At 42.5% G+C, this 21135-nt stretch overlaps 1 protein-coding gene across 32 annotated transcripts in view; it reads left to right on the top strand.

Moving 5' to 3' along the window:
• LOC118402524 (obscurin-like) overlaps positions 1-21135 on the top strand; it is an 88944-nt gene that overhangs the window by 32539 nt on the left and 35270 nt on the right. For 11 of the 32 annotated variants that reach the window (XM_052476766.1, XM_052476767.1, XM_052476758.1 and 8 more), the window contains 13 exons: positions 42-203; positions 737-841; positions 5092-5361; positions 5564-5830; positions 8833-9099; positions 9268-9534; positions 10449-10715; positions 11166-11432; positions 16706-16972; positions 17192-17458; positions 17639-17905; positions 18443-18712; positions 19389-19652. In XM_052476766.1, the coding sequence (XP_052332726.1) occupies positions 42-203; positions 737-841; positions 5092-5361; positions 5564-5830; positions 8833-9099; positions 9268-9534; positions 10449-10715; positions 11166-11432; positions 16706-16972; positions 17192-17458; positions 17639-17905; positions 18443-18712; positions 19389-19652 (3207 nt within the window). Of the gene's footprint in view, positions 1-41; positions 204-736; positions 842-5091; positions 5362-5563; positions 5831-8832; positions 9100-9267; positions 9535-10448; positions 10716-11165; positions 11433-12094; positions 12170-12857; positions 12960-13180; positions 13274-14462; positions 14550-15248; positions 15327-16705; positions 16973-17191; positions 17459-17638; positions 17906-18442; positions 18713-19388; positions 19653-21135 lie in introns of all 32 variants that reach the window. The other 21 variants (XM_052476759.1, XM_052476768.1, XM_052476760.1 and 18 more) reach the window with 21 other exon arrangements.

Here is a 21135-nt window from a genome sequence, read left to right as displayed (position 1 = left end):
TGATGTCTCTTTTAATGGTCTCTTGTGATTCTCCCCCAAAGCCCGAGACATTAAGATAGTGAAGAAGCTGGAGGATGTGGAGGTGATGGAGAAGGAGAGTGCGTCATTCATGTGTGAGATCTCTCACGATGAAGTGGCCTGCCAGTGGTTCAAAGGTGACACCAAACTCAAAGTCGGTGACAACATCAAGATGAGACAAGAGGGTGAGGAAGATACACACATTTAGAATTCTTTCCAAGTATATGTTTAGATGTCCATTTTAGCAATAGACTCTCATATATTATATTTTAGTAATAGACACTCATATATTTTAGTAATAGACACTCATACATTTTAGTAATAGACACTCATACATTTTATTAATAGCCACTCATACATTGTATTAATAGGCACCCATTCATTTTAGTAATAGACACTCATATATTTTATTACTAGACACTCATACATTTTATTACTAGACACTCATATATTTTAGTAATAGACACTCGTATATTTTAGTAATAGACACTCATACATTTTATTAATAGACACTCATACATTTTAGTAATAGACACTCATACATTTTAGTCAAAGACACTCATACATTTTAGTAATAGACGCTCATACATTTTAGTAATAGAGGCTCATGCATCAGCTTTTGAATTATTAGCCATCATTGATTAATTAGGTCTAATGTACTATTTCTGTGTTTTACCATTCTGTACTGTTCTTATAAGTTGCCCTCTTTCAATTAAAGGTAAAATCTATGTGCTGCTGATTAAATCGGTGACACCAGAAGACGTGGCGGAGATTAAATTCACAGCTGAAAAGGCCTCTTCAACGGCCAAACTGACAGTGAAAGGTAAAGAAACAAAGTCCATTTCCAGCATGCATTCCTCATAGAATGCTATAAACGGCACAATATGCCATATGATAGAATACCTTTGTTAAATTAATGATGTTCAGGTCATCACAATATACACAACAAATCCACAGAATTCACTAACACTTATTAAACATACCAATGGTGAATTCAGTGCTCTAACCATAACTAAAATCTAGTTAGTCTGTCCTCTGTGTCCTCAGAGTTATTGTCCTGAGGTTTATTTTGGTTCAGCAGCCAGATGTCTGTGAGGATTGCCTCTTTTTTTCTGAAATGTTGGTGTTTTGTATCCCTGGCCAGAGGGCAAGATGACCCCTAAGAATATGTAGAGGTTGTGAGTTGTTTCCCTGGAAATCCATGGTGCAGTCTTTTATTGATATACCGTTGTTTTACATCCTCTGGAAACCTGAACCACAGGACCCAGATCCTAGGGTGACCTGACCACCCTTGGGAGCTTGCTCTCATGTTGCTTATGGAGATCCTATCCAGTGACTATCCGAGCCCCTCAGGACGTTGGCGTAGATGGAGGACAGCACAGGGGAAATCCCTGTTCCTTGGGTAGCCCGTGGAAATGAATTGCACAGGGAGATGTTTTCTTTGGCTTACTGACCCCTATTGAGGAGAAAGTCAATGACCCACTTAATTAGACTTAAGTCCACTTTGAGATCCTGTAGATTGGGACAAAGTTTTCTAAAGACACTGAGGCAGCAGACTGTGTGAAAATTAATGTTTGTGTCATTCTCAAAACTTTTGCCAATGACTGTACTTTTGTAAAACTACTTTAGTTTTTTGGGGTACCGGTACTTTACTTTTTAATTTATATTTGTGACTACTTTTACTTCACTACATTCTTAACTAATAATGATTAATGGTCTGGGGCTGTTTTTCATGGTTCGGGCTAGGCACTTTAGTTCCATTGAAGGGACATTTTACAATGACATTCTAGACAATTCTGTGCGTCCAACTTTGTGGCAACAGTTTGGGGAAGGCCCTTTCCCGATTCAGCATGAAAATGCCCCCGTGCACAAAGCGAGGTCCACACAGAAATGGTTTGTTGAGATTGGCGTGGAAGAACTTGACTGGCCTGCACAGAGCCCTGACCTTAACCCCATCGAAGACCTTTGGGATGAATTGGAATTGGAATGCAGACTGCGAGCCAGGCCTAATCGCCCAACATCAGTGCCCGACCTCACTAATGCTCTTGTGGCTGAAAGGAAGTCCCCACAGCAATGTTCCAACATCTAGTGGAAAGCCTTCCCAGAAGAGTGAAGGCTGATATAGCAGTAAAGGAGGGACCATCTCCATATTAATGCCCATGATTTTGGAATGAGATGTTTGGTTAGCAGTTGTCCACAAACGTTTTGTCTTGTAGTGTATGCTGGAAGCAACTGTACAGTAAATAGATCAGATATGCTTACGAAGGGTTTCTGCATAGGCTTATAGGCTTCTTTGGTATTGCCATGGCCCATCAAGTACTTTCTTTTCTTTGTAGACTGTATTATTTTAGTGCTGCTTACAGCTTTGATGTATGATAGAGTTTTTATATGCTACTGTGGAACTGCTTAGTATGGCTTCCTTGTATTGATACGGTTGTTATTGTTACTGTAGTGCTCCCTGTCCAGTTTGTGAAGAAGCTCAGGGATAGGTTAGCCATGCATACACACCGTGGGTTCCTGGAATGTCAAATGTCTCAGGCAAGCGCCAAGGTCAAGTGGTACAAGAACAAGAAGGAGACCAAGCCCAGCAAGAAGCACGAGATTAGCAGCAAGAGTATATACCGCAAACTCACTATCAATGACGTGGGCTCGGATGATGAGGATATTTACACCTGCAACGGCATCGTCGACAAGACATCCTGTAAACTTGTTGTGGAAGGTAACGGGATGAAAATCAGGACATTGTCTATTGTAAACTTCTAGGAATTTTCTTTAAAGTGTATTTTTATAAAGGTTGATGTGACTTTTTAAAAATACACTTTCAATCTCTTTTAGCACGTATGATTACTTCGGGACACAGGATTGCCCGTCAGTGAGTGAATTAATGGAAATAGCACTCATAATATCCCTAAAGAGTGTAATTAAGAGTGCTTCTGTCTCAAGTTAGACCTATACTCTCGGTATCTATGGTCCCTCTAGAGCAGGCCATCAGCATCGTACGGGAGCGAAGTGCAGTGGAAGTGACCGAGCCCTTTGCTGCCTACTTCGAGGTGGAGATAAACATCAACTCAGTCAAGCACCCCAAGTGGATCCTAAATGGTGTGGCAATGCAGGACATTGCTGACTTGGAGAAGGAGGGCTCCATGCACCGTCTCACCTTCAAGAAGACCAAGGCCTCCATGACAGGACCTGTCCAGTTCAGTGCTGGCAAGAGCAAGAGCAAGTCTGTGGCCCAGGTCACTGTCAAAGGTCAGAGGCTTCTCCTCACACAGAACACCATATTCCCAGTGGGTATAACTGGCTGAAATGATGTTGTTACAACCAGATTACAACCAAAACTGGGTTAGGACCATGTTACATGACTTGCCTATGATCAGAGCTGTTTGCACGTCTTATTGTCTCGACTACAGAGTGCCCTCTTGAGGTTGTAGAGCCCATTAAGGATGTGACAACCAAAGAGAAGGGCTCAGCCACGCTAAGCTCCAAGTTCTCCACCGCACCCAAAGAGGTGAGCTGTTCAAAGGCCAAACCCTCCTGGCGACATCAGACAAGTACAGCCTGAAACAGGACGCTGTGCGGGCTAAGCGGACCATACAGAAGCTGACTGAGGAAGACACTGGGGAGTACCGCTGTCAGTCGACTGCTGCCGAGACCAAAGCCACTCTCACTGTAGAGTGTATGTTTTGTATTGCTTTTTGGTGTTGATTTGACTTCAATGCTATTTGCTTTGCTGAGCATTGATGGTTCAAATGAGATTCCATCCTCTTAACTTAAACCAAATCCATGGTACAATGATGATGTGTGCTGTGGTTTATCGCAGTTCGGAAAGTGGAGATCACCAAGCACCTGGTGGACACTGAGTTGGATGAGGACAGTGATGCAGTGTTAACCTGTGAGATCAACTACGCTGATGAGGAGGTGCATTGGCTGTTCAATGACAAAGTACTCTTCTCAAACGAAGTCAACACCATCACTCAGGTGGGCAAAATGCACACGCTCACACTCAAGAACCTTGCACCTGAGGAAAGGGGCACCATCACCTTCAAGGTCAGGGAGGTCAAGGAGGCTGTGACCCTAAAGGTCAAAGGTAAGGACTCGTGACCTAGTCTGATTCCAAGTCAAAATATTGTATTGTAGAAGTGGGACTAAAGAATATCTTTGACTGGTGGTTGTGTGGATGCTCTCCATTTGGATTCCTCCAGAAAAGCGTGCAGTGTTCCTCAAGTCTCTGGATGAGGTGGAAGGAGAAGTGAAAGGTATGATCACCCTGACGTGTGAGGCATCCAAGCCCAGAGTCTCCCCCACCTGGAGGAAAGCTGGTACGGTCCTGACCGCTGGGCCTAAGTACGTCAAAGCCGGGGTCTGATCGTCAAAGCCGTTACCAAGGAAGACGCAAGTGATTATAGATGTGACCTGGGAACTGAGCTTTCCAAGTCAAAGGTCACTGTGAGAGGTGTGTTTGACGAAGCAGCATAACTTGCGAACAAATGAGTATAGTGCACTGAAGCCTCTACAGCAATTTTGTCATCAGGTCCTTGAAACAAAGATCCTCTCCCCACCCTTTACGTAGACCTGAGCACAGGTATCACCAAGCAGTTGAAGTCTGTGGAGGCGATGGAGGGGGAGACATGTAGCTTTCAGTGTATTCTATCATGGGAGAGCACTGACAAGTGTGCCTGGACCTTGAATGGCCAGACTGTGGCAAATGGAGGACGCTTCCAGGTCTCTAGTACAAGTTGCAAACACATGCTGGTTATCAAGGACGTGACACCAGCCGACACTGGTGAGGTGGTTTTCAACATCAAGAACCTGAACTCCAAGACTACCCTAGCTGTTGAAGGTCAGACATCTGTACCAGTTGAGGCTCTAACATCAATCTGCAGGGCTTTTAGCATTCATTGTTTTGAAACGTCGATCAACTGATCCCTGAAGTTATCATTTTAAATTGGATATGTAGACCATTGGGAGAAATTAATAAAATTAACCAATTTCTGAGCTTGTTTCTGTAATTGGAAGGGAATTGAGCCATCCTCAGAATTAAAACAAAGATAATATAAATGTCCTTTATTTCAGGCAAAACCCAATCTGTGTCACGGGAGCTGCAGAGCGTCAGCGTTGTCTCAGGGGAGGATGCTGTTTTTACCTGTGAGGTCACACAGACCAGCACCTCCGTCCAGTGGGCCAAGGATGGGAAGGACATCAGGAAGAGTGAGAAGTATAACATCAGCAAAGAGGAGAGGGTCATGAAGTTGACCGTCCGCAACGTCACTGTCCAGGACTCTGGAGAATATAGTTGTGAGGTCATCGGAGGAGCCACTACCAAGGCCAAGCTGGTGATCAAAGGTAATTCTGACAAGTTCCTTTCACAGACACCTTCAGTTGTTTTTGTTGTTCTTGTTTACTGGATATTCATTTATCATTGACCGTGAACTACCACTTTTCAACTATGACTCCTTTTTAATGTTAAATAACACTAAATAATAGCGCTGCCTCTCCTACCTCAATGCCTTCTGCTGTGCTCCTACCGGAATGTCCCTTTCCTCAGAGCCAGTCCACAAGTTTACCAAGGAGCTGAAGGACAGTGAGGCGGAAGAAAAGGGTTCAGTGACCCTACAGTGTGAGACGGCCCAGCCTGCCTCCAAGGCCACCTGGTCCAAGGGAGGCATAGAGCTGAAGGCCGGGGGACGCTGCGAGATGACCCAAAAGGAGACCGTTCTCACACTTACCATTAAACAGCTGGAGGAGAAAGACAGCGGAACTTACACCTGTGACGTGGGCACCGCCAAGATGACGGCTAAGGTGACAGTCAAAGGTAAGACCTTGGCCTATATATGTGTCTTTGTCTGAAATTATGGTGTTGCACATTAATATGTTAATAACTTTTTTTATTTAGGAATTACACCCGCTGTAAATGAAAGAGCTTTGCTGACGTGCTGACTGCTGTGCATAGCAGGGCACAGAGCTTTTAATTCGTGTTGAGAATTTGGATTCTTTCCTGAAAATGTTTTGTGAGTGATGTGAATCACCCCTGCCAACGTTTAAAGATCAGAACTTGAATATTACTTGAGGTCATATGAGTCATAGTTTGGTTGGGGTTTATCAGAGCTGACATTGTGACATCTAGTAAGATTGACTCCCCTGCTTGTCTTCTTGAGCAGACATGCCGATTATTACAACATTCATACGATGCAACAGTATTGACTGAGCGTAATTCATGTCACTTTGCTTTGCTTCATTTTTAAACATTTGGGAGATCATTCCTTCTTACTGTCTATTCCCATGCTGGTTGGTGGACAAGAAATACATTATGCTCAGAGCAGCATTTGACCTGGATGTGTTCCATCCAGGTCAGACAGTGCTCATAGTAGAGTCACCCCAGGACGTTGAGAGTTTTGAGGGGGACTCTGCCATGTTTAGGTGCCTTGTAAGCCCGCCTGACCTGACCCATCAGGTGTGGTGGTGCCTAGACTAAAACCCCTGCAGCCCAGCCCCCTCAACTTGCTTGACTTTTAACGTTCATCTAGACTCGTCGTTGCAGTGTGCATTGTGAAATTCACAATTTATCAAATTTCATAAGTGACCACCGCTGGTGTCTTCGATCTCAGTCAACCATTCTGTATCGGTCTGCGTTGGTCTTGTTAAAACTTCTTTGGGATAGGGGGCAGTATTTTCACATCCAGGTGAAAAGCATGTCCAAAGTAAACTGCCTTCTACTCAGGCCCAGAAGCTAAGATATGCATATTATTAGTAGATCTGGATGGAAAACACTCTGAAGTTTCTAAAACTGTTTGAATCATGTCTGTGAGTATAACAGAACTTATTTGGCGGGTGAACCCCGAGGACAAACCATTCAGATTATTTGTTTTAGGTCACTCTCTTTTCAATGGTTTTTCATTGGGAATCCAGATTTCTAAGGGACTTTCGCACAGTTCCTATTGCTTCCACTGGATGTCAACAGTCTTTAGGAATTGGTTGAGGTTTTTCCTTTGAGAAATGAAGAAGTAGCACTGTTCAGAACGAGGGTAGAGAGAAATGTACTCTTTGATAGAAGCGCCTGACCTGAAAAGCAGGTCAGCTTTAGGTCCTCCGGTATTGAACACAGTTAATTCCGTCTTAAATTTGATTGATTATTTACGTTAAAAAATACCTAAAGTTGTATTAGGAAAGTAGTTTGAAATGTTTGGACAAAGCCTACAGGTAACTTATGAGAAATTTTGTGCGAGTTAGAACCTGTGTTTTTCTGGATCAAACGCTCCAAATAAATGGACATTTTGGATATATATCGACTGAATTAATCGAACAAAAGGACCATTTGTGATGTTTATGGGACATATTGGAGTGCCAACAGAAGAAGCTCGTCAAAGGTAAGGCATGAATTATATCTTTATTTCTGCATTTTGTGTCGCGCCTGGAGGATTGAAATATGATTGTCTGTGTTTGTTTGCTGGGGTGCTGTCCTCAGATAATAGCATCATTTGCTTTCGCCGTAAAGCCTTTTTGAAATCTGACACGTTGGCTGGATTTACAACAAGTGTAGCTTTAATTTGGTGTATTGCATGTGTGATTTCATGAAAGTTAAATTTTCATAGTAATTTATTTGAATTTGGCGCTCTGCACTAGCGTCCCACATATCCCAGAGAGGTTTTAATCATTCTCTCGTCTTTGGGTCTCCAATCCTCATGGGAAGTGCATGATGTATTTGAATCCATGATGCAGGTAAAATAATAAAGACCGAAAGATTTGATTCTTAAAGGATGCATACTTAATGAATAAGAGACATCCCTGATCCGTAGATTCTTAGTTGTCCAGTTTATTTGCTCACTCTATCTAGACAGTTAACAAATGTCTATGTAAAAATATATATACAGTACAATATCAGTCAAAAGTCTCGACACACCTACTCATTTAAAGTTTTTCTTTATTTGTATTATTTTCTATATTGTATAATAACAGTGAAGACATCAAAACTATAATATAACACATATGGAATCATGATGTAACCAAAAAAAAGTTTTGAACAAATCAAAATATATTTTATATTTGATATTCTTCAAAGTAGCCACCCTTTGCCTTGATGACAGATTTACAAACTCTTGGCATTATCTCAACCAGCTTCATGAGGTAGTCACCTGGAATGCATTTCAATTAACAGGTGTGCCTTGTTAATTTGTGGAATTCCTTTACTTCTTAATGCAATTGAGCCAGTCAGTTGTGATATGACAAGGTAGGGGTAGTATACAGAAGATAGACCTATTTGGTAAAAGACCAAGTCCATATTATGGCAAGAACAGCTTATTTTTTTTACCATGTAGGCTCAGTTTTACATCAAAGGTTTGGACAATGTTTATATTGTGTCTTGGAAAATTCTGCAGAGTCCTAAACTAAGACATTATTCCTACCTTGAAACTATTCTGAATATTGTTAATGTACAGATATGTGCCTCAATGCAAAGTTATGCTGCATAAAAGTGATACAAAAGCTCCACAAATGTATTTCTCTGTATGCTGCTGTTCCTTTGTGCACTTTGGAAGGATTTCATTTTGTGGTGGTGACCAGTTGTGAACACCATGTTCATTCCATGTACTGGTTTGATAACTATCTTCAGTTAACAAGTCATCTGTTTCATTGAATAACCCAATCATTGGAATCATATTTAGGTTCCAAAGGACAGCAATAAAAGCATCGGAATCATTGTCCACTACCCATTCTTCTCCACAATTTTGATTTTTATGCCCTTCCATTACATCTGAAGATTGCAGAGAAAATGATTTAGCCTACTTTTTAATGAAGTTGGGCATGTTCGTCTTTTTCCAGCATTGCCTGCCAGCTTTAAACAGAAGCTGAAGAACCAGCAGGCCACGGAAGGAGAGAATGCTACTCTCTGCTGTGTGTTAGCCAAACCTGGAGCCAAGGTTCAGTGGAAGAAAGGCACTGAGAATCTCAAAGCTGGAAACAAATATGAGATGAAGCAAAAAGATGCCTGCTGTGAGCTTCAGATAAAACATCTGAAGGTTGAAGACAGTGGAGAGTACTCCTGTGAGTGTGGAGATCAGAGGACCACAGCGACTATAAACGTCAATGGTATGGGTACATGTTCTTGGTCAATGGGAATGTTGGGGAGGTCTTGTTTACAAGGAGTCAGTCAGTCTTAATTGATATGTGTAAGCTCATGTGTTGGAAGCAAAAATGTGTGTAGTTAGTGGACTGTATATACAGAATAATTTCATTTTTAAATCAATTGTTTGTCAGCGTTACCTGTGACCTTCAAACACAAACTGGAGAGCCAGGAGGCCGAGGAAGGGGGCAGTGTTACCCTGCACTGTGAGCTCTCTAAACCTGGAGTCCATGTAGAATGGAGGAAGGGAACACAGGTGCTGAAGTCTGGAGAAAAGTACCAGATGAAGCAGAAAGAATCTGTGAGTGAGCTCCTGATCAGCAAAGTAGTACCCGAGGACAGTGGAGACTACAGCTGTGTGTGTGGAGAACAGAAGTCTACAGCCAGTCTCAAGATTAAGGGTAGGGAGCAGATTGGTGTCATTAAATAACTACTTTATGTCCCGCTGAAGATGTTCTGTATCGTCTTTGTCACTGTCGTTATCAAAGTTTCAAGTGTGATTCAGCAGAATATTTTAAAGAAGTTGGTTTGGTATAACGGCTATGATTTGTGTTGAGTTGGCGTACTTGTCAACTTGGCTTTGATGAATTTTGTACATTTAATGATTCATTGTCAGCAGGAAGTTCTGAATTGTCTGAAAATCTAGTGATTAAGCTGAGAAATGTTCCCATTTTAGTATTACTCTCTCAATGTCTTATCTGTCTCTGTGTCTCATCTGTCTCTGTGTCTTATTTGACTGTGTCTTATCTGTATCTGTCTTAACTGTCTCTGTGTCTCATCTTTCTCTGTCTTATCTGTCTCTGTGTCTCATCTGTCTCTGTGTCTTATTTGACTGTGTCTTATCTGTATCTGTCTTAACTGTCTCTGTGTCTCATCTTTCTCTGTCTTATCTGTCTCTGTGTCTCATCTGTCTCTGTGTCTTATTTGACTGTGTCTTATCTGTATCTGTCTTAACTGTCTCTGTGTCTCATCTGTCAGTGTCTCATATGTCTCTGTGTCTCATCTGTCTCTGTGTCTCATCTGTCTCTGTGTCTTATCTGTCTCTGTGTCTTATCTGTCTCTGTGTCTTAACTGTCTCTGTCCAGCTTGATCTTTGTAGTCTGTCTGTCTTCATTGTGTTGATTATCATGTTGTTAGTCTTTGTGTGCTGGTGATCATTCTGTCTCTGTTTCTGTGTTTGGTTTCATTATTCAAGTATCTGCTTTCTGAACTGTGCCATTCTCATGATTTTAGAGGATGAACTAATGTCTGATTGCCTCATATCAGTGGTTATTGTTTTTCAGTGTATTTTATATGGTTTTATCTGAATCCCCAGCCCAACCTGTGACCTTCAAACACAAGCTGGAGAGCCAGAAGGCTGAGGAAGGGGGCAGTGTTACCCTGCACTGTGAGCTCTCTAAACCTGGAGTCCATGTAGAATGGAGGAAGGGAACACAGGTGCTGAAGTCTGGAGAAAAGTACCAGATGAAGCAGAAAGAATCTGTGAGTGAGCTCCTGATCAGCAAAGTAGTACCCGAGGACAGTGGAGACTACAGCTGTGTGTGTGGAGAACAGAAGACTACAGCCAGTCTCAAGATTAAGGGTAGGGGGCAGATCTATGTTATAACTATTTACAGTACTGCATAATTGTGTTCTTCCGACGTTCTGATCAATTGTAGGTCATATTTCAAATGGAATTTCAGTGCATTGTCAAGCAGATTACTTTTGGTTTTAAATATATCTGTATTCGGTAATTGTCAATTATGACGTCCATTTGTTGGTTAACTTCATCATGTTTTGTGAAATGCCATGTTATGTCTGTCTCTCTGTGTTTTGTCAGTGTGTCTAAGGATACTTTGCTTCAGTGTTACGTCACTGTATCGTTGTTTATATCGCTTTGATTCAAGGAGTTATATTGTTGTTTATGTAAATGTTTTAGTACTGTTTAGTTCCTTTTATTGCTTTGAGTGTGTTTCATTGACTATGTGAGGATGACTTTAGTTTTTGGTTGTTAACTGTCGTCATTCGTAACTAAACCATGAATGACTTTCAGCCCAACCTGTGACCTTCAAATATAAACTGCAGAGGCAGGAGGCTGAGGAAGGGGACAGTGTTACCCTGCACTGTGAGCTCTCTAAATCTGGAGTCCTTGTAGAATGGAGGAAGGGAACACAGGTGCTGAAGTCTGGAGAAAAGTACCAGATGAAGCAGAAAGAATCTGTGAGTGAGCTCCTGATCAGCAAAGTAGTACCCGAGGACAGTGGAGACTACAGCTGTGTGTGTGGAGAACAGAAGACTACAGCCAGTCTCAAGATTAAGGGTAGGAGAGAGTTAATACATTTAGATGTGCCTTTTGTCACTAAATATGTTTGGTAAAACTATATTTGGATGGTCCGGATTTTCTATCTGTAGATGTTCTACAGATGGTCATTCTATCAACAAACTATATGTTGATAAGAAACTGCTTTCCAAGGTTACAGTTAGGGTTAGGGTTATCAAGAGCCTCTGACGCATGAGACCAAACTGGGTCAAGGTAGGAAGGGAAGCGTACATGGAGAACAGTTTTTCTGTCTGCTTTAACTTGTCATCTGTGCAGTTTGTCCTGCTTCTTGGTCCTGTTGATGATGTCGGTGATGATGCTGATAGTATTCGTTGTCCTTTTACAGTCAGTGCATATGTCGCTGTACTTGAAGTTCTTTGTGGTTTGTTTGTGCCACTGTTTGTTGTGCTCAGAAAGGAAATTGAGCAGGCATCTTTGTCTCTGTATTCTGTTTGCAGTCAGTCCACATGTTCGGAAGGCTTTGTCTCATTGCTTCTGGTGTTCACAGTAATCATGTATTTATTTGAGACTTGTGTGGTACATCCTTTGTTGGCAGTTTGTATGATATGTCCCTCTGTTGGCTGTTTTTCTGTTATGGTCAGTCTTGTCATAAAAGGTTTGGTTATGAGGTTTTATATTCTAAGTTGCATGTTTTATGGCAGCTCTGAAGTATTCAGCTCCTCCAGTAACTCCCAAACAGGAGGAGCCCCAGAAGGAGAAGGCCAAAAAGGAAGAAGGTAGGGAAGGACAAGGAGAATAACAGTTTGGTTTACTGCTTGATTCTCTGTCTTTATGGTATGTCTATAGTGTCTATGTCTTGGCTGAATGTGGCGTGCAACATCCTAAATGGTCGGAAAATCAGAAAATGTTGGTGTAAATTTGTGGTTAAATTAGGACAGTACAAATATACAAAGGACGGCTCACCATTAAAGCTTGTTAAAGGAGGAAAAGTATGCCTTTGCAGCCTGAATGGGGGATGCTTTATGTACGAGCCGGTCCACGGAACACAAGTGTATTACCTAGATCAGTGCTCTCCGGGATCCTTGGAACATCCCTACACCATTGAAGATGAAATTGAAAATGGTTAAGGTAAGGTTTAAGGTTAGGGTTAGGTAAGGGTTATGGTTATGGTTAAGGCTAGGGGTTAGGGTTTAGGTTTAGGATAGGGACGTCCCGAGGATTCTGGTTAGCACTGACCATTCTCATTAGCCAGATGTAGTTTGTTGTTAATCTGTCAAGAAGTAACCCTTAACCAGGTTGCAACTATGTTTTGTATGTGTATGTAAACCTTGTCTGTGCACAATTGTCACCTTAGCTTTGAGCAGCCTGACATTGTTTTGGATTCTCTGCTTCCCTTTGAGGGCATGCTTTTGTGAGCATACTCAGCTCAGAGTTGGATCTAAAGTGAAATGTTTAAACCCCCAGCTCCTCCAGTCACTCACAAACAACAGGAGACCCAGAAGCAGCAGGAGACCAAAGAGGCCCAGAAAGAGACAGTAGAAAGGAAGACAGTAGTAGAAGCCCATGGTAGGAAAATATAAGATATGTTCTCTGTTGAGCTCATTCTGGAAGTTGTAGAATATTGAGGTATTCTGATTTCTGCTATATCTGTGAAGCCTGCTGTTCCTGCCGGCCCTAAACCAGAGCCCCAGAAGGAGACCGTAGAAAAGAATACAGTAGATAACATTTCTGGTTACTTGTTGAAGTAAAGTTAAAGAATGTTTAGTTTTTATGGTGTTTTGTCATAGTCTCGGAGCCAGCGACCCCTATTGCTCCTGCCACCCCCAAAACGGATCCCCAGAAGGAGACATTAGAGAAGAAGACCGTAGTAGAAGCCTCTGGTAGGAAAGATGAACTATCTGTTGTCTGTCACAGCAATTTAAAAAATCAATTGTATTCTGGTGTTGCTGTATGTAATTATGTTGTTTTATCTGGTCGATAGTTTCAGTCCGATAGGCCAACAAGCAGTAGTTCATCTGTTCCTTTGTGGCTTTAGCACTGTGTGACTCATTTTGGGGGTTTGTGTTTCAACTTGTGATCCTCTCAGTATTATCTTACTTGACACAAATATGTAATAATGTAGTAATGTAATAATAATATGTTTTTGCTTGGTTTTCCCTCAGTTTTAATGGCAGTGTGTGTGTGTCTGTTATAAAGATGTTTAGTTATATGACGTAATATGAATTCATGTTCATGCTGTCACGCGTGTTATTGAAGTTCAGTTATACCCTGAGTGTCCAAAACATTAAGGACACCTGCTCTTTCCAGGACATAGACTGACCAGGTGAATCCAGGTGAAAGCTATGATCCTTTATTGATGTCACCTGTTAAATCCACTTCAATCAGTGTAGATGAAGGGAAGGAGACGGGTTAAAGAGATGTTTAAGCCTTGCGACAACTGAGCATGTTATGTGTATGTGTGCCATTCAGAGGGTGAATGGGCGAGACAAAAGATTGAAATGACTTTGAACGGGTGGGTTGTGGTTGTAGGTACCAGGCGCACCGGTTTGAGTGTTTCAAGAACTACAACGCTGCCTGTTTATTTTACTCTCAACAGTTTCTCTTGTGTATCAATAATGGTCCACCACCTAAAGGACATCCAGTCAACTTGACACAACTGTGGGAAGCATTGGAGTCAACATGGGCCAGCATCCCTATGGAACGCTTTTGACACCTTGTAGAGTCCACGCCTCGACGAATTGAGGCTGTTCTGAGGGCAAAAGGGGTCCAACTCAATATTAGGAAGGTGTTCCTAATGTTTTTTCTACTCAGTGTTTTCTGGTAGTCATCTTGATGTTTTGTCATAGTCTCTAAGCCTGTTGTAGAAAAGAAGATCGTAGAAGCCCCTGGTAGGAAAGATGAGCTGTTGTCTTTTCAACTCATACCTGTGGGTAGTTGGTCACATCAATTCAAATACGGCTGCTCTTTGGCCTATCTGTTCAACTTCAAGCAAACATCATTCGTGGCTTTCTTTAGTATTGTGTGGCAAATTTTGGGGGTGATTATAGTCATTTTGGTGTTTTGTTATAGCCTTTAAGCCTGCTGCTCCTGCCACCCCCAAACCGGAGCTCCAGAAGGAGGAGACCGTAGAAAATAAGACTGTTGCAGACGCTCAGGGTGGGTACTTTTTGTTTTGGGACTGCTGCTCTTTGGTCAGTCTGTTCAAGCGAACGTCATTTGTGGCTTTAGCATTGTATGGCTAATTTTGGGGTTTCTGCTTCACCTTGTGATCCTGTTAGTGTGTCCTGTAAGCTTCTTCTGTTTAGTCTTAGCCTACACTGCAAGTGAAGGACAATGTATTGGCAGTCTGTGTCACTGTCTGTTTCTCTCTTTGAAGACTGTTGCATGACGTTGGGAATTCATGTTCATGCTTTTGGTTGAGCTTTCTGCTTACTAGACAGACGATGAAGTTAAATTATATACGGGTAGTTATTTCGGTGTTTTGCTACAGCCAAGAAGCCTGCTGCTCTTGCCGCCCTCAAACTGGAGCCACAGGAGGAGACAGTAGAAAATAAGTCAGTAGTAGAGAAGATCAGCTATCTTTTGCCTGTTAAGCTCATACCTGTGGCAAGTCTGTCATATCAATTTAAATACTACTGCTCTTTATCCGTTCAATTGGACATCATTTGTGGCTTTCACATTGTGTGGCACATTTTTGGGTCTCTGCTTTATCTTGTGTGGTCCTTATTAGTCTGTGTCATGTATGATGGTTGCCCTTCACTCAAAGGGATGTAATGGCAGTTTGTCTGTTTAAATACTTTTTGTTGTATGACATTGGGAAGTTAAATCATATACCGGCTTGATGTTTTGTCATAGCCGTGAAGCCTCCTGCCGCCCCCAAACTGGAACCCGGGAAGGAGACAGTAGAGATGAAGACAGTAGTAGGAGCCTCTGGTAGGACAATATGAGCTGGCTGTTGTCTGTTGAGCTCCTACCTGTGCATTGTCTGTCACATCATACTGTGTTTCTCAATGTAGACTCAGAAAGCTTGGATCTTTGCTCTTGATTCAAGTTGTACTGTATGTGGTGAACAGTGTGGATATATTCTTTCTGAAGGCAAGTTGTGTCACATTGTCTTTCTGTAGCCCTTCAGCTAGCTTCCCTTATCTTGTGGCTTCGGCTGGTTTGTCAGGCTGTTCTCTTAAGAGGTGTTGAGGATCTTATCACGTGTATTACTGTACCACAGTAGAGAAACCTCCAGTTCCTGCAGTCACCCTTAAACTAGAGCCTCAGAAGCAAGAGACCAAAGAGAGAGGAGATTCGTTTGTCATTCTTAAGTTCAGTACATCGGTCATTGTTTGTATGAATGGATTAAAAATAATTGACTTTGGACATGGTTTGCTTCCATCAGGTTTGCACGTGCATTTTTTGAAATGCAAAAGTTATTCATCTCGTACTTTAGGCTATCTGATATAGTTCCTGTCCTTTTCATCCTTACCTCGACAAAGTACATTCTTTATTGACAATATATTCAGTAGATTTTGCTACAAGTATTGTTTTGTCTGCATACTTTGCCATGCTTCTAAATGGTAGTGGAAAGAAAGTAGGCTAAAATGATGGTTGCCATTTGAATGGGTAAGATTTGAAGCTCCGTGGACATTTGTTTGCTTCCGTCTGGTTCGCTTAGGTGCACAATTTTAAAGTTGATGTTATAATGAAGATATATTCAACAGATTGTTCATGTTTGTACTGTAGTTGTGGAGACACCAGTTGCTCCAGTCCAGCCAAAACCAGAGACTGAAAAGGAGGAGAAGACAGTGGTAGAAGCCAATGGTGGGAAAAGAGGAGCTTCCTTTTGCAGTCTATTCTTGTATAATGCTGCCATGGAGCTTGCAGTTGTAATGTATAGGTCTTAACTTGGTTGTCTTTTGTTGACCTTGCTGGAGTCTCCTTGATGTAGATTCCTTGTTGTAGTTGGATCTTAATGTTCCAGGTGTATTCTGCGTACAAAATATTGAATTTAGGCAGAGACCAGGATTGTTCATGCAGTCCTGTACATAACCTTGGTTATGTGTAAATCCAGAGTAGTTAAAATCTCACTTTCAATGTGGTGGTGGGTCACACACTCAAATATTTTTTTTAACTGCTGGCCTGGACGGACACCAACCAGAGAAGAGTGCCTACATGAATGGTCATTGAAAGTGTTTACCATACGTAGAGACACCATCCCAGTGGGATCGTCTTCTAGATGCTAACACCATATGGGTTTGCAATGTCTCTTTTTGAGGCATTGTGACAGTGGATGAAGATATTTTTAACCCTTTATTTCTCAGCTCTTCCAGCCACATTCAAACACGATCTTGAGAGCCAGGAGGTTGAGGAGGGGGGCAGTGTTACCCTGCACTGTGAGCTCTCTAAACCTGGGCTCCCTGTAGAATGGAAGAAGGGAACACAGGTTATAAAGTCTGGAGAAAAGTACCAGATGAAGCAGGAAGATTGCAGTGTGAAACTGCAAATCTGTGATTTGAAACCTGAAGACACAGGAAACTACCACTGCAGCACTGGAGACCTAGAGAGCTCAGCATACCTGAAAGTCAATGGTAGGATGATGGCCTTTTCACTGCAGCCCAATTCTTCACTAGCACAGAAAATATCACCTTGATTTATGATAAATTGATCTGAAGCACCACATGTATTAACTGAAATGCAATAAATAGTTAGTAAAAATAGGTGATCAAACGAAACAGTTGGAATAATGCCTACCATTTATTATGTAAGTGTAGGCTTATAATTAATATTTTGCGATTTTGATTTGTCAGCTCTCCCAGTCATATTCACCAAAGATCTGCAGAGCCAGGAGGCTGAGGAAGGGGGCAGTGTTACCCTGCACTGTGAGCTCTCTAAACCTGGAGTCCCTGTAGAATGGACGAAGGGGGAGGTGGGTCTCTGCCCCTGTGCCAAGTATGAAATCGTCCAGGAAGGACACAGCGCCAGACTAGTCATCCACAGCTTAGACCCTGAAGACTCAGGCAGCTATACTTGTGACAGTGGCGACCGGAAAACCACAGCAAACCTTTCTGTGAAGGGTAGGCTGAAAGAAAACTCTTATGGTTTTAGCTGTGTATGCTGTTGGGAAAGAAAATCAAACTTTCCCACGTTTTATACATATTTTGTGGTTTGGAGGCACAATTCTGCCCTCTAAAAGTTTCTCTAGCTCACCTCTCCCAACCTACATCGTTCCTACCCCCCCCTCTTGCTTTCCACAGCCCTGCCTGTTTACTTCAAAACCCAACTACAGAATCTAGAGTGGGACGCAGGTGAGATCGCCATCCTCCGCTGTGAGATCACAAATCCTGGGGCCAGCGTTGTTTGGAGCCGGGGCGACAGGGTCTTGGAGTCTAACAACAAGTATCAGCTGAAACAGGAAGGTGTCATAGTGAAGCTTATCATCTATAACCTACAAGGGGCTGACTCTGGGGAGTATATCTGTGACACGGGTTACCAGAAGACCTCATCCATGCTCACTGTACAGGGTAGGGGACAAGATGAAAGTCTGCTACTGTCTTCTGACATTATTTTCAACCACTCTCTCTCTCTGCACACCTCTTGAATCATGGCACCTCTCTTTTAATTCACTCTATCCCTACCACCGCTTTCCATCCTGAGTCCCACAAGACTAATATCACGCAAGGCTTTAGAGGACCAAAGGCCTAAAGAGCACAGAAGTAAAGCTTGTGAGGATCTTCATCCATTTCCTGATTCACCTACTGCTTCCTATGTCTTTCATATCCTTCACACACCTTCCTCTGCACTTCTACCTTCATAACCATTCCACCCGAGTGCTCTGCTGTTAAGGACAATGATCTGTCTCACACTTCCACTTCTTCTGTCTTGACAGGAGCAACCTTATGTCTTGACAGTTGTCTCTGTATTGTAATTGTATTGAGTGTGTATGGTTAGGTGCCTTTTTTCTGTTGTAATCTAACCATGTACACCCATATAGACACTAGTGCTCCCTTAGAGTGAGATTCGCATCTAAGCAGTAACACATAACTGGCTTTTTAAAACAGAGCTGGAGGTGACCATAGTGAAGGTCTTGAACAGCTGCTCGGTGCGCGAGGGGGAGGACGTTCACTTCGAGTGCCATCTGTCCCACGAGGATGCCAAGGAGGTCCAGTGGAAGCTTGCGGATGTCCCTCTGCAGAACAATGAAATGAATCTGATCCGCAGCCAAGGCAAGGTGCACAGCCTCACCCTCAGGGGGGTCACTCAGGCCGACTCGGCCACAGTCGCTTTCACCGTGGGCCACCATACCTCCACCGCCAGCCTGACCGTCGGAGGTAAGGGGTGCATATACATAGTCCAAGGTTAGGAGTATACAGTATATAGTCATATACTGTACATAGTCTGAGGTAAGAGATACATCTGCTGGTAATCAGCCCCAACCTTCTCCCATTGTACCCCAATACCAGGATTCATTCTGTCCATTCCAAATCCGTTTTATACCCCGAACGTCCAAGGTAAAGGGTACATATACTGTATAGTCTGAGGTAAGGGGTTATATAATATATGTATGATGCTAATCACTGACTTTTACTAGACCTAACCGTTTTCCATTGTACCGCAATACTTGGAGCCATTCTATCCATTCTTTCATAGATTCTTCATGTCTTTTATCTTCTCTTATCAATAATAGATCTCTCAATTCATGTTCATCTTGTTGTGGAGATCGATTATTATAGCAGTGCATGCCATTGGTAGGCAGGCCACTTGTTCATTTCTCTCACATTACAACATAGCAAGAAACAAGAAATCCCCCCATTTTTGTCATTAACCACTGCAGGTTTCAAATAGCAAATGTCTGTTCAGCAAATGCTTTTAAATGTTGTTGTTAAATGTTGAATGTTTCCTTTCAAGATATTGGATGTCCGTCCCGTCCGTGTCCACTCCCTAAACCAGGTAATGTCTCCATCAATTTTAACCTGGTCTGTATCTATCTTGCCGTGTCCCCCCCAGGGGCCCCTGTGGTGTTCAAGAAGGAGCTGGAGAGCCAGGAAGCAGTTGAGGGTGGCAGTGTCTCCCTGACCTGTGAGATCAGTGTTGAGGGCAAGGTGACATGGAGAAGGGGCTCCGTGCTCCTCACCCAGGGGGAGAAGTATTCCATGGAGCACACAGGTTCTACCTACATCCTGGTGGTTCACAAGCTGAAGGTCGAGGATGCTGGAGAGTACACCTGCGATACTGGGGATAAGCAGAGCACGGCCACCCTGAAAGTCAAAGGTAATGGAGCGTCTGTATTCACATCGGTCTCTCGTTTGCTGCGACTCCACATTATCGTCTGCTTTCATTCAGTGTGCCAACGGACTAAGAACATCCATCTTAATGCCAAGGCAGCAGCAACTCTTCCTGGGGTCCAACAGAATTAAGGCAGTTATACAATTCTAAAAACATAACAATACATCCACAAAAGATTTCACAACTCATTAAGTGTGTACCCTCAGGCCACTACTCTACTACCACATATCTACAACACAAAATCCATGTGTATGTACAGTGCATTCGGGAAAGTATTCAGACCCTTTGCCTTTTCCACATTTTGTTATGTTACAGCCTTATTCTAAAAACTATTACATAAAATGTTTCCTCGTCAATCTACACACAATAACACAGAATGACATATCAAAACAGATTTTTAGAAAATGTTCAAATTTATAACAATAAATATCAGATTTACATAAGTATTCAGTCCTTTTACTAGTACTTTGTTGAAGCACCTTTGGCAACGATTACAGCCTTGAGTCTTCTTGGGTAGGATGCTACAAGCTTTGCACACCTATATTTGGGGAGTTTCTTCCATTCTTCTCTGCATATCCTCTCAAGCTCTGCGTCACTGCACAGATATTTTCAGGTCTTTCCAGAGTTGCCCGGGTTCTGAATGGGCCACTCAAGGACATTCAGAGACTTGTTCCCGAAGCCACTCCTGTGTTGTCTTGGTTGTGTGCTTAGGTTCGTTGTCTTGTTAGAAGGTGAACCTTCACCCCAGTCTGAGGTCCTGAGTGCTCTGGAGCAGGTTTTCATCAAGGATCTCTGTGTATTTTGCTAAATTCATCTTTCCCTCGATCCTGACTAGTCTCCCAGTCCCTACCGCTGAAAAACATCTCCACAACATGATGCTTCCACCACCATGCTTGACCGTGGGGATGGTGCCAGGTTTCCTCCAGACGTGATGCTTGGCATTCAGGCCAAAGAGTTCAATCTTGGTTTCATCAGACAAGAGAATCTTATTTCTCATGGTCAGAGTCCTTTAGGTGCCTTTTGGCAAACTCCGAGTCTGCTGTCATGTGCCTTTTACTGAGGAGTGGATTCCGTCTGGGCACACTACCATAAAGGGCTGATTGGTGTAGTGCTGCAGAGATGGTTGTCCTTCTGGAAGGTACTCCCATCTCCACGGAAGAATTCTGGAGCTCTGTCAGAGTGACCAAGGCCCTTGGGATTTGCTCTGACATACACTGTCAACTGTGGGACCTTATATAGACAGGTGTGTGCCTTTCCAAATCATGTCCAATCAATTGAATTTATCACAGGTGATCAATCAAGTTGCAGAAACATCTCAAGGATGATCAATGGAAACAGGATGCACCTGAGCTCAATTTCTAGTCTCACAGCAAAGGGTCTGAATACTTATGTAAATATGGTTTTTATTTTTTTATTTTTAATACATTTGCAAAAATGTATAAAAACCTGTTTTCACTGTTATTATGGG

This window comes from Oncorhynchus keta, chromosome 23 (genome assembly GCF_023373465.1).
Source record: "Oncorhynchus keta strain PuntledgeMale-10-30-2019 chromosome 23, Oket_V2, whole genome shotgun sequence".
In the NCBI taxonomy this organism is placed as follows: Eukaryota; Metazoa; Chordata; class Actinopteri; order Salmoniformes; family Salmonidae; genus Oncorhynchus; species Oncorhynchus keta.
The sequence above is the reverse complement of the archived record's forward strand: the minus strand, read 5'-3'. Positions and strand labels throughout refer to the sequence as shown.